The sequence below is a fragment of the Nestor notabilis genome, unplaced genomic scaffold (assembly GCF_000696875.1).
Source record: "Nestor notabilis isolate BGI_N333 unplaced genomic scaffold, ASM69687v1 scaffold17778, whole genome shotgun sequence".
Classification (NCBI taxonomy): Eukaryota; Metazoa; Chordata; class Aves; order Psittaciformes; family Psittacidae; genus Nestor; species Nestor notabilis.
The window spans coordinates 11,948-25,996 of NW_009939777.1; the positions used below are offsets into that span (position 1 = coordinate 11,948).

General features: G+C 40.9%; 1 protein-coding gene across 1 annotated transcript in view; it reads right to left on the reverse strand.

Annotated features, from left to right (window-relative positions):
- LOC104409995 (F-box/WD repeat-containing protein 1A) overlaps positions 1–12,139 on the reverse strand; it is a gene marked incomplete at its 5' end in the record, with an annotated part of 13,940 nt that extends 1,801 nt beyond the window's left edge. Inside the window, 7 exons of the mRNA XM_010020041.1 lie at positions 2,950–3,028; positions 3,625–3,735; positions 7,099–7,217; positions 7,893–8,142; positions 10,517–10,635; positions 11,099–11,236; positions 12,043–12,139. Of these exons, the coding sequence (XP_010018343.1) occupies positions 2,950–3,028; positions 3,625–3,735; positions 7,099–7,217; positions 7,893–8,142; positions 10,517–10,635; positions 11,099–11,236; positions 12,043–12,139 (913 nt within the window). The remainder of the gene's footprint in view (positions 1–2,949; positions 3,029–3,624; positions 3,736–7,098; positions 7,218–7,892; positions 8,143–10,516; positions 10,636–11,098; positions 11,237–12,042) is intronic.
- Positions 12,140–14,049: the final 1,910 nt, after the last annotated feature.

Sequence of the window (14,049 nt, forward strand, 5' to 3'; positions counted from 1 at the left end):
TGCAGTAGGTTACAGGGGGAGAGATAAGAACTTTGCACTGAAGACTTGGCACCACTGCCACTGCTGAAAAGGAAAAAGCGTAATACTGGAGGACATTAAGAAGCCTGTTGTAAAGCCCAGTGACACAGAATAATTCATCTTAAGCAGTCCTAAAAATATGAACTAGAAAGGGCATTCTTTATAGGCAGTTTGCATTCTTCTCTGAGGCTGAGTGGAAACGGCATGATGATTTGGCAAGAGTTCAGACTATAATTAACAGGAGGTAACGGCAAGATCCTGGATATCACAGAACACATCCATGGTACTTTCCCTTTTGTGTTGCTTGTTTTTCTTGGTGCTTACACTGCTGTAAGAGCAGTGGCCTCCTCCTCGGTCAGAAGGGAACAGAAACCATGCAAACAGGGTGAGCCCTGTCTCTTCCATTAATACAAATTTCTCTTTAGTGCTCACATATTGTAAGGGGTTTAGGGTCAGGAAAAAACATTTCTTAAAATACTTTAATACTGAAAATACAGTTTTCTCAAATACCTAGGCAAAAGATAATTGTTAGCTGCTAAATGGGGAGCCTCTGTCTTATGGCATAGGACTACAAAAACACAGCTCGGTTTGCAAAGAACAACAACTGCTTTAAAGTGAATCTCTGAATCTTTAAAATTAACTGAAAATACATACACACAATATTCAGATTCTATTTTTACAATAAATTTTTAAAAAAGGTCTAATCTTTGGAAACTTTCTGATCTCCTAACTATAACCTGAATTTGTCTTAAAAACGCCTTATGGGTTTCTGTCTTCCCACCTGTTCCAAAAAGAAATGTTCTCCCAGAGTCTGTGTTCTAGCAGAGAAATAAAGAAATTTTTTGCTAAAAAATATCACTACAACAGTCAGATCCGCTGAGGGACTGCTCACAGAGACACAGAGAGAGGTACCTCCAAAAACTGTTTCCACAACATCCTTTTTTCTCCAAGTCACTCTGGGCTATGTAATGTTGCCCTAGAAGTTCCACACAGCTCCTGCCCTTTGCTTTCACAGAAGCAATAAGCAGAATGCACACCCCTAAGTTGAGGCCAAAAGAACCTGGACTCTTTAGCTTGTAAGGAAAGCTGAACTATGTGCTTATTCTGTGCCTCGAAAGCTCCTGACAAATTAATGTGGCCACTGTTCCAGCTAACAGAAGACAAAACTGGAAGGGACCTGGCATGCAGCGAGCATTTGTTATCTGTGCACTTTCCTCCTACTGTTTGAAAATTGAACACGAGCAGCAGGAGACTCATGATGTTCATTGTGCAGCCAGGTTTAATTTTGGAGGCCAAGGGAAGAGAAAAAACACCAAACCAAACCATGGGTAAGTGGGTATGAGGACACCCTGTTGTCATAAAACTCCTAAAAGTGCCACAACAGCTTCCTCTGTCCCCCTCATCTCTTCTGGCCCCCTCCATTGCTATCAAATGGGGATTTATGAGTATCTGTGTGTTGAGATTCCTACAGCGTTTCCATCCCACAGCATCTGATTTATAATATAATTAGCTGGGGCACTTTGGCTGTCCACTGCTGGAAAATGCAGAGGAAATCACACCAGTTAAATTAAGTCTACAGGTTACTAGGCACACTTTTGTCTCAGGCTGGAGCTTACTAATACCAAGCTGAAGTCTTAGACTCTCAGGATATGTGCTTATGGTCACAGAGTTGTTCCACAGTTTGGAACTGGGTGGCTGATGACAAAGGGTTTTTCTGGGTTTCAGCCACAAAACTATTTGCAATTCTACTTAGCTAACAAGAAGGTTTTTCAGCATAGTACCTGCAGGCATTCAAGGCTCTCACAGACTCTTACTCTGCAGCTTAGGGTTCAAATACTCAATTGTAAAAGAGTTAGCATGGTTTAATGATCTACTGCCTGTCAGCTGAGCCACAGTAACCCTCACACTCTGCACCAAACATGAAATCTAGGGCAACAGTAGCAGATCAGGTGGTGGATGAGAGTGCAGAAGGTCAGTTAGCACAGCTCAGCTGGTGAGAGGTAACCACACTTCTAGAGAATCAGATGGCCTCAGTATGATCTTGGTTTTGAGCAGAGACTGCAGTCACACGCCACAGCAGGAAAAGGTCTAATGTATACCAACTCAAACACTTCTTAGCTAAAAAAGAAATATATTTAGTACTTCTTTTTCAAACATAACTTGGTACTGGATTGAAACCTTCCTTTACTCCCAGCAATAGTGCAAGTTTCTTGGGGTGAGTGCAATGGAGGAATACTTACAGGAACCATCCCACGGCCTTGGCTGTACTGGCATTTTCCTCACAACTTTCCCACGTTATTAAAAGACCAGTGCAGAGTCACTGTTAAGCATGACTGTGAAAGTTGCTAACACTCACAAAATGTTATTTTAACCACACCATCATCAGACCTGACCTAAATACAGTATGAAAGTAGTAGCTGCTGTTTAAGGATGAGCAATTAAGGATGAGGCAATTTCACCCTCTGTACCAGTCCTTACCTGCTTTTTCCTTAAACATACAAAAGCCAGTTAAAAGCAATCCCAAAGGTGTTTTTGTTCTTGTTCCTCACATTTGGAACGTACTACTTTTCTTTAAGAAATTTCATGTCAACAAATCAGACAACTTACTACTACATCAGGTACATACAGGTTACAATAAACCCACTAGCACACAGATTTCAAGGACAAGTTTCAAAAATTAATTTAGCTAATAACTTCAAATCACAGAGCAAAACTGTCAAACAGTGAGTGACAACTCCAGAGGTTCCAACTTCTAATGCCTTACAGCTTGCAATGTTAAAAAAAGTAAATGGACACACAAAAAAGCCAGAATCTAGAAATTTCTAAATCCTGTAGACTGGAGCTAAGCTGACTTGAGTTTTCATGGCTCAAGATAGCCCTGATCAAGCACAATTTTCTGCTCCCTCCCACACCCCTGTCAAAAGCTCTTACCACAAGGGTTCGCAAGCAGAGGGTCCCTGCTGGAGCACGGGGGTCCAAAGCAGCCACAAGATCCCATACTTTAATTTTCCTAGTAGTGAAAAAATAGACACAACCACAACTCTGTAAAAGAGAAAAGAGCAAGTGCTCACAGAAAAAAAACTGTTAGTACATCTTAGCTAATACACCAGTTCAAGGAAAATTACAGCAATCCTTCTGCTCTTGAGAACTGGTTCTTGCATTTCCCCTTTGTAAAGCTTATAGAGCTTAATGGGAGGAAAAAAAATACACCGTCAACAAAGTAAAACCCATAAAAAGCAGGTGGTAATAACTAACAGAAACACGTGGGAGTGCAGACACCTAGTCCGTAATGGCAAATGGTCCAGAAGACATAACCACAGATGGGAAAAATTGTTCTTACCAGTGGTTCAGCTAGAAGAGGTTTCAGGCTGTGTTAGTCGGACATTCTTACAAAGTAAAGAACTGGACACATACATCAAATCACACTGACTTATTGCAAAAGAAGAAAAAAAGATATGCTTTGTAACATGGTCCTGATTTACTGGCCATGAAAAGGTCCTCTTAGTATGACAGACAAGGAGTCTAATATTTATAAGGAAGATACAGCAAAGTAGGATGTGAGACACTGAGAGAGACACGAAGATGCAAGATATTGACTGGCCTCACCCATCATATGCCCCACTGACTATCCTCTTGTTATCAAAGCGTATGCATCTCACCAACTCTTCATGGCCTTCCAGTACTCGTAAACATGCCCCACACTCGATATCCCACAGCCTGGAAGAAAGAAAACAAAAGAAATACTTAAAACAGTTATGAAGTTAGTCTACTTGATTTCCATGCTTTTATCAGCTTTTTGTCATGACTTCCAGTTACCATGGATAAAGAAAGATTATTTTCCTACAAGAACTGAAATTCTTTGACATGCATTGTCTAGAGGTGGTCCATCTCTGGTTGAAATGTGCTCTGCTCGTGAAGGAATCTTAATAGCTGTATCTGCTGCATCTCACTGACACGCAGCTGAAAGAAAGCCATCACAAATGTTCTTAAATGCTCATTCAATTAGCATTCAGGCTGACATGAACTTCACAGCAGTGAGAAATACAGGTGGAATCTCTGAGTGACGCATCTCAAAGTAGCACAACTGCTGAGGGGTTTTACATCACTTTTCCTGAGAGACAGACAAAGAAAAACACTGTCCCCACATATTTTACTCCTGAGGTCCCCAAAGAATAATCCAAATTCAGTGGATTTGTGCCCAAGGTTGGTGGATATTGATTGCAGCTGTCCTGCCACGACAAGCTGCTCTCACTTCGGACAACAGAGGAATGGACATAACTCTTTCATCACTGTGGAACTGAGAAAGAATTTGTCTATGCACACATTTGAGGCTGATAAGGAGCACAAGGTGATTCTTCAACCTGTGAAGTTGATCCTTCAAGAATATGAAGATGAAGATCCTAATAATTTCCACAGAAGAACCAGCACACCAGTCAAGGTCAGAGCAAGCAACTCCATGGCAAAGGTCAGCCAAAGGCACTCTGGCTGGTCAGAAAGCATTAAGTCTCCTAAGGACTGTAAACAGGATGGACCATGCCAGAAATGAACTGGTGCAGAAAGGTTTGAAAAGCAATCTTGTGCCAGGAACTTTCGTGCCATGTGTTTCCATTCCTTGCCATTACTTCTGAGATTGCCAGCAGCTCTGGGAGGCTGCATCACATTAATTCAGGCCTGTATTTTCAGGTCCCAGTTTGAGGTTTTACCTGAATCTGAATGGGCTGAGAAGAGATGATTATGTCCATAGCCATGTGGGGAATGAGCCTCATGTACAAAAGAGGTAACTACTATATAAGAGCAGAATCTCCTAACAGAATTGGTGTTAAGGGCATCTTCCAGATTTGATAACCTCCTCAAATTTCTACTTCTTTAAATAGCCAAAGGATGAAACAGTAAGGGAAGCACTTTTAAGGCTTAAGAACTAACTAAAACAATTTACTACAAAGTGTACACAGTCAAAACCATGACCCCTCTTCCTTCCTTCCTTTAGCTTTGGGGGAATTTCTGGAAGTAGAAGGAAGTCTGCAAGCCTTTAATTCACCTGAAGTCCTGTCAGAGCTGGAAAATGTATAGAACACAGGTGAACCTGAATCCCCATCTCCTAGAGAGAATGCTGTTATTTAAACAGTGTAGTATCAGAACCCCATGTGTGCACACACTGTAGGATGAATACACACATGCAAATCAACCACTCAACTAAAAATTAATCCAAGATGATGTAGTCTGAGTCTATTTTCTTGCTCTAAAATATCTTTTTTTTTCTGTCTTATTTTTTTCTATACCATGTTTGTCTGCAGCAATTAAGAACTTTGACCCTGAAGACTAAGATACTGAAGTGGTTGAACCAGTTTCTACCAGATGGAAATCACCACAATGAGAGGAATGTAGCTGTGTCCTCTTACACTTGTGAAATATCTCGCCTACAACAAAACCTAAATGATTTTTATAGATGGCATCTCTCTATAGAAGATCCTGATTTCTCTGCCACTTCACATGTCCTTGTGTTTTCAGTTGCAAAACTAGAAATCACAGTTACCTTTTGGAAAAAGTTTCCCTGAAACTGAGGAACATCAAACTTCAAATTCTGTATCAGGACACAGCCTCTACCAAAGGCCAAGACACAACATCAGGCATTTTACAGTGGATTAAAATCAAATATACAAAGCACCAAGCTACCCACGAAGATAACTCAGTAACCTGCCCTTTCTTCATCGCCCTTCCACTGACTTGTGCCCCCTGCTAATGGCTGGGAGAAAGCAATGTGACCAGGTAAGTCTTGTGCCTTACCCACACAGCTGCCAAACTTGACTTCCATTAAGATTCACTGCCAATATTCCTGAAATTCTAGCACAATTTATCTGTCAAATAGGGATTTTGTCCAATGTAAGCATAAAAGTAACTGTATTCCTCTTTAGCGTTATCACTATCTTGACATCTATTTTTATTAGCATTGCAAGTCACATTTCAGATCCTTCCCTAACTGCTGTAACATTTAACTGTTTCTTACTCTGAGACCAAGCTTCATAGTACTACATTGCAGAGGGTTATTTTTTTCTATTTGAAGTACAGGAGTTCTCACCATGTGTAAGTGGTGCTACTCTTAAACGATGCCTATAATACTTCTTCCCTTGATTTAGAGACAGAAGTTCCAGCTCTCTTGGTCATGCTTTCAGACAGCCCTATAATAAAATCTGGTATAATGGCCTGGTGATGTCAACCAAAGGACAACCATTTTCCTACAGAATGTGAAGCAGGGAGAGGCAAGAAAAGTCCACAGACAAACAGCAGGACAAATCATTCCCATTGAGGAGAAAGTACTACTGACATGCAAAGTGAAGGGTTTCTGCTTACACTGTCCAGTTTTCAAGTTTTATCAGAAGGCAGACAATTATTTAAAGCAACAACAAAGACAAAAGGGGGATTGCTCTTACTCCTCTTTGCACAACAGAGCCATTTCCTTAAGTCACGTAAACTACTATTCAAGCTTGCTCCATACACCCCAAGATTAGTGACACATCCCTCTGCCAGCAGCTGAAGGACGTAGGGAGAAACCCTGACTCATGATACCAGAAGGAGTTAAATCTCAGACTGCAACCAAGGCAGCTGGAGAAGTTCAAAAGGCAGTAAACTGAACTTCATCCTCTAAACCAGCTGTTCCAAACTTAACCAGGTGCCAAGTACCACATGTAGAGTTTGGCTAGAGCCCAGGAGGATTTCTGTAGAGGATTAAATGCCTCTTACTGCAAATCTGACCCCTTTAACTAGACACACAGCCCAATTAAAATATCACAAAAGGACATCATAGAAAGTGGTACTTGCTGGCTCTTTCATATACCAGAATTGTCAGAGCAATGCAAATTGTTGATTAGTATGGGACTCTTGAGATACAGAGGATGAAAGACAACACAGTAAACAGGCTTCTATTATCTCTTTCCAGTAGTTCCCAATGTTCTATACCAAAGAAAGCATTTTTCAAAGACGACAAGGGTACAGAGTACTTCAGTTGCCTAACCTCTGCACATCCCAGGGAATCAGAGACAACGTGCTGGCACAGAACTCTGCAATGGGAACTGTGTCTCTCACCTGATAGTATTATCTGAAGAGCCGCTCACTACTAGCCTGTCTCTGTACTGCAGACATGCAATGCCTCGTTTGTGGCCATTTAAGGTGCGCACAAATTCGCAGGTACTAGTGTTCCATACCTGTGATAGGAAGGAAGGAGGGAACCACACAGAGACAAAATTATTAAGAAGAGACTAACAAAAGCTGGTATCTGTATGATATATAGATTTATCCAGACTGCTCTTAATTGAAGAAGCTATCATTAAGAGTGGGAAGATTACCCCTCCAAAGACTTGTGATTATATTCTGCAACTGTTAGCAGCTTGGGTCACTGTAAAGATTTTTGCCACACTGTACAACAATTAGCTTCCAAAATCAGACTTTAGCACTCATGGGCTATGATTTAGTCTACACAGGGTCTTGATTTTCCTCATTTTTAAAGCTGCAGATTTGGATCGTAGCAGTAACATTTAAGAGACTCCCATCCACTCACCTGCACTTTTGCCCCCATGCTGCCCTCTGACAACTGTTTGAATGACATGCTGAAACAGATCATGGAAGTGATCAAGTTGAAAAAGAACACAGGAAAAAAAAAGTCCTTTTTCAACTGCATCTGTAGCTGGATCTGATTTGCCATACAGCTCTGTAAACAAGCTGTGCAAGCGGAACAGAGGAGGGACAAGCAGAAATAAGCAGAAGGAAGAACAATGCTTCTAAAGAAAGATCTTTGCAGTAACGGCCAAGGACCATCTTCCCTCTCTTATCATCATTAAATACCCCAGTGCTGCAAATAAAAAGCCTACGAAACACCTCACCTTTATAGTTCTGTCACCTGATGCTGATACAATGTACTTGTCATCAAAGTCCACTACGTTGACAGCAGCTCGGTGCCCTACTAGCACCCTCCTCAGGGTGATGTCTGTTGGTGAAGCCATGTCCCATACAGCAATGGAACGGTCTTTGGAACATGTCACCATCATGCCGTTATTGAAGCGGAGGTGCAGTACTGCTTCGCAGTGGTGAATCAGTGTGTTCAGCATCTCGCCTGCATTCACGTCCCACACCCTGCAGTTCCAATTTCAAACCAGAGAGAAGAGAGTTAAAGACCTGTACAGTGGATTTTCTGCAGAGCAAGGGAGGGACAAAGAGAGGTAATTGACCCTCTAGCAATATTAGAGAAGCAAACATCACAAGTTACATCTACATCTATTAAATAGTTCATTAAAAGTTGTATTATATAAACCTGTTGATTATGCATACATTGAGACAGTCCAGCAGCCAAAAACCCTGCAATGCAATTAACACCATAAAAATAACCCACCCAGGAAAGAAGCATTCTTTAATTAAGGGAATTTAGTGCTGAGGAAAGGTATGAGATTGATGGCCTTAAAGACTCATGTTTCCTGGTTGTATAAACCTATAACACACTCCATTTCCAGTCCATGAGAACTTAATCATAACCTGTGGAGAAGTAAGTTCAGTGACAGGTGTAATTTCTGACCTCTTTCACAGGACTACCAACTCAAGGCATAATTTATAGAGAAGCAGAAGACAAGATAATGCTTTTCAAACAAATATAAGTAATTGCCACAAGTTGCACCATGAACTGCATTTACCCTGCAGTGCATCTGCTACACAGCTACATTCCAGGAATGTGCTGAATAGCCAAATTAAGACAGAGCATTTATGTCAACTTAATGTTATTAGAACCAACTGTTCCAGCTGAAAGATAATTTAAGATGAAAGTTAGACAAAGGCGTCATACAGAACTTCTAGGAATTGAAATGAAGATTTTAAGTCTTAGAAATGTTTCTTTTCGGCTATTCTGTTGGCAAACTTCTTTTACCCTCCATGAAGAGATTTCTTTTGGCACTATCACACCTGTATCCCAGATATACTATGTGAAAGCAGAAAATGGCTGTATCATCAGGCACATCAGACATTGCAGTAGTTAAAACTTTCCTCTGCCAATAAGGCAAGCAGTAAGAAAAGCTAAGATGTGAGAAAGACTTCTAATGTCTTATTTTCTAACTTATGGAGGCTGAAGTGCATCAACTCATGGGCTATAAATGAGAATGAAAAGTACATTCCAATTACAAAATGCAAAGGAGAAAACCTGACAGAACAAAGACCTGAGCTGTTAACGTATCAGCAGTTTGCAGACAGGGTTGCCGAACTGAACAGGAGCTGGACACCTACTGACTTCTTTGGACAAGTGCATCCCTGAGATCTCAGAAGCATTAAGAGCCCATCGGTACTGTCTATTGGATGAAGTCCTTCTTCCTGAGGAGACCCAAGGATAAAAGTGATGCATCCTATGTGCCTCTGGGTTCTGCACAAACATTTATAGATACAGTGGGAAACAAAAGTATTTCTGGGCAAGTAGCCAGTCTGCAATTTGGCCTGCCTGGCCTGATATGGAAGATGATAGTGCTTGTTACAGAAATCAAACTCTCCGTTGTGATCTGTTTAGTACAGTGCAGTTCCCACACGGTCTCCAGGCAGGCAGTACTGCTGAAATTCTGGATTCCTACCAACAATAGGACCCCAAAGTCTAGCAGCATCACAAGACAACATGCATCACGTGTCAGGAACTAAATGTAATCTTTATTAGCTTAACAGTGGTAGTTTACACACATGCACAGTGATAACCATAAAGAGGTTGCAGCCATAGGAACACATGCTAATAGCTTCAGAAAAGGCCACTGACACAGCTTTTTGTTGTCTGTAACTTCACTTCATGGGCAATGTTTGTACTCTGACAAGAAGAGAATATATAGTATAACATACATATGGAGAAGACAGACCTGCTCTTTCACATCCAAGTTCATATTGCAATTCACTAACTCATACATGCTTGCATTTACACTACAAGTCTTAGACTCTCTGGGATCCTGTAATATGTCTAGTGTACTTCACATCTGCACAACATGCACCACAAGTGCTGACTTGAGGTGTCCAGCCTTTTGCTGAAGACTGGAAGGAAAGCAAGGTTAGAAAGATTGAACGAAAAGAAGTATCATGCTGCAGTTGAGTCACAGGAGATCTAGTCATACATCTTTTGTTAAAATTAAGTGATTATGAATGACTAAACCTTCATACTTGCTTTGAAAACTTCAACCAACTTTAAAAAGTTGTTCTCACGGAGAATTTAAAACATTCTCAGGAAGTGCCAAAACATTAAAAACCTCGGTGAAGAGCCAGATGGCCTTCCTAAGTCATCTTGACCTTGACTGGCCTTTGCTTAGGTTCTCATTTCTCCTTGACAGCCATTTGCATGTACATCTGATAAACAAGGGACAGTACACTCCTGAACACATATGCTGAACTACTTCATGGAACTGACTGAACAGTACACATATAAGAAAAGATAATTTCAGCAGCTTGCAAGGCTAAAATCTTAGAGGAAAACAGAAAACTCCAGATCATAAGCACACACCTGACTGTTGAGTCTGAAGATCCAGTAATGATCACCCGTTCATCGTACTGGAGGCACAGGACAGAACCCGTGTGTCCGGTGAGAATTCGCTTGCATTCCAATGTATTCTTATCCCAGATCTAAGATAGCAAACATTCAAAACTAGACAGGTCAGTAAAGTTTTCATCTTTCAGCACTTACTGGTTTGACTAGTCTAGTTTTTACAACACATCATCCATAGTGTAGTACAGAACATCTTTAGTGGCATCTGCAGAATCTTCTACAAGGCTCTTTGGTGCAATACATTAACATCTTTGATATTACTGTCTTTACTATGAATATTGGTTTTACCTTTCTCATCAAGGTAGAAGGCACAGTAATTACACAGCCTGTAATTACTGATGGGCAAAATCTCTGCTAGGGAAGCCTGTTTGTAAGAAAACAGGGTCTCTCTTGCCAGATAAAAGAGGCACAATATGCTCTGCAGGTGTGAGGCGAGGGAACAAGAAGGATAGGTTACCAACAAGAGATTGAAATTAGGACACTATTATTTATGGCCTAGGCACTACATGCCATTACTATGCTCTTCTGGAGCATTCTCACCTTGATAGTATTGTCTCGTAGGCCACTTACTATCTTCTGGTCATCATACTGTAAACAATAAACTCCTTTGCTTGTCTCGCTTCGGCAGTGGATCCTCTGTAAACTGTGCCTTCCACACCTCCAGTTTGACTCTATTGTCTTGAGAGACAGGAAACAGAGTAAAAATAAAGCATGGAACTATCTCCTCTTTTTCTGTTTGTTTAAGAAGACAGCAGATACTTTTCTTTATGTTTTTTTCTGCAGTGAGGCACATACAATGACATAACTTCTTTCTAAAAGAAGTAACACACATAATAAAACCAATTAAATGGACAAAAGCCTAGGAAACATATCGTGGCTAAACTCATTTGTGTTATGTGGAATGGTGAGAGAGAAGCAACCTAAAAGCTCTTTTCTATCTCCAACCTTTAACCCCCTGTGACTCAATAGCTAAACAACTGAAAAGGAAGTCTCACTTGAGCTCTAGCTAAGCACTTGTATGAATTTGTCACAACAGCCCCTGAGCACCGCTCTTGCCATTAGGAAAGTACCAGAACATGGCATTTTGCTCACACTAGATATAAAGCAACCATGCTCGATTTCTGCCTGTAACATCTCAGTAGGTGTCACCTGCACCAGGTGGAGCAAAGTACTGTGGAACAGAGAAAATCAAGATGGCATGGTGCTGCTGTGGCATCTGACCTGCAAGGGGTAGAGACTCCCTCTGCAAACAGCTCACTGAACAATCCAACCCATCCCCTGTATAAAGGACTAGTGAAGCTTGGGACTTTATATAACTATGCCAGATCTACAAACTCCAGACAAACACAGACACAACAGGTTTAATGAAGTATTTCACTAGAATGAAATATTCTCAGAATTTCTGCATCATGAATAAATCACTGAGATTTAAAAATAAATTAAAAATCCAACCAAACACACCACATCTGGAAGCTGTTTCTTACCTCTATGTCTTGTATAATTTTGGGGTAAAGTGCTCTATAGAATGAGTTGGGTGGTGCCGTCCCATCAGGAGGTTTATTTTTAAACAGATATTGTCCCCTGGAAGACAAAGAACACCCCCCAGTGAACACAAATCATGTTTCAGCATTTTGAAGAAAGGTCCTCTTGGCATTTTACAAATGGGTAACCACTGGTTAAAAGCACAGACAGATTGGTATTCAAACTTAATTTACTCAGTAAGATGGGGTGGTTCATTGTCTGTTTGCCCTGCAACACGTTAGTGTTGCATTCTGACATGGAAATACTCATGAAAAATCTGAGCCTAGTTACTCAGGGAAGGGAAATATATTATCTATTATGGACAGGAGCCCATTCAACTCAATAACAGGCAAGAATGGCTCATGCCTGCAATACACATACCCATATCAGAGGTCACCTTTAAAATAAGGTGTACAAAGAAAATTAAAGAAGCTAAGGAACCCTCAAACTCACTGTGCACTCATAGCTTTTATCTCCATTAGCAGGAACAGTATCAGTTTTGGTACAAGGACATTTACTGCTACTATTACATTTTGGTAAGCAACACTTTATCTGCAGTGTTTCCCTCATTCCAACACTGATTTGGAATACTCATATCCCAAGCTAGATTTTTGCTACCAAAAAAAATCTGTAAATGGCAATCACTACCTGCTGTGTAAAAAACTTTAATTCCTCATCCTGAAGTTAAGAAGCCACCAAACACGGTGTGGAAGCTAGTAAACCCCACCATGGGCGTACTAACTGCTGTTCTGCCTGGCAACATGCCTCACAAAATGGAGAGAGGCACAAATGCCTCCGAGTGTAATCCTGGCATCAGAGGCATAGAGTTTACATTGGGCCAGCTCTCCACTTCTCCCTCCCTTGCTGCATTATGGCATAATTAATTGTTCAATACTTCCTTGCGCATTTATCTCTTGTCCTTTCCATAGACTAGGCCTTGAAACTCATTTGAGACACTGTACATTAGCTGTCCTGATGTACTTGAACCAGGGAAATCACAACAATAAACCAAAAATTTTATAAGGCAGTAGCAAACTATAGGACTGAATAAATTAAATAACAAATGCTCAAGAAAAGAATTTTTGATAATTCTTTAAATAAAGTATTTTAAGTACAACTTGAAAGAAAGGTGCTTTCCACTTCAGAGCAGTCATCTGAGTCTTCAAATACAATGACCAGCTGCCACACATATGGGCCAAACATATGTGAAGAAGGGACACACAGAGGCAGGCAAACCACTGATGAGATGGTTGATTATTACTGTGATCCAGTCTGGAACTACATACATAAAGAATAAACTTACTGGTCCAGGGAGACAAGAAATTCTTTGGAGATACACAGAACACCTAGGACACATACAGGAAGGCTTGGGTAGGTCTACAACAACCTGTATACAAGCCTATGTGCCTGATAACCTGCCTATTGTTTCCAACTTTACTAGCTGATCTAATACATGGACTTGATGCTACTAGAAGCCCTGCCTTGATGGCTGTAGAGTCAGTTGTTTACAGTACAGCTAGAGGATTGCTTGAAATTTCCATGGCATCTCAGTGGCCATTGTGCTGTGGCTCTGGGATAAAAGGAACTATTGTTTGCAGGTTTTGATGACTGGCCAAGTCAATCATGCATTCAGATGGACACAATCATGCCCAGATTTTGGGCTTCTGTTTTATATTTCTCTAAATCCGTGTAACCCTTACTGCTCCTGATAAGCTGTCAGTGAAGGCTACCATGCTGCAGAACTAGGGATTTCTGCTGTAAAACACAAGATGCAAATACTGAAACCAGGCAGCCCATGTGCAAAGCAAGAAGCTATAAGCAAATAAGAGCAGTCATCTATCATTTTGAACTGTCCAGTTAGTCAGCTCCTTGTGCTATACACAGTGTCAGCATTGATGACAAGCTATAAAGTTCTATATGGCAGAGATGCAATTACACTGGTGGTGTGGGGTTCTGGAGAATGCACATCC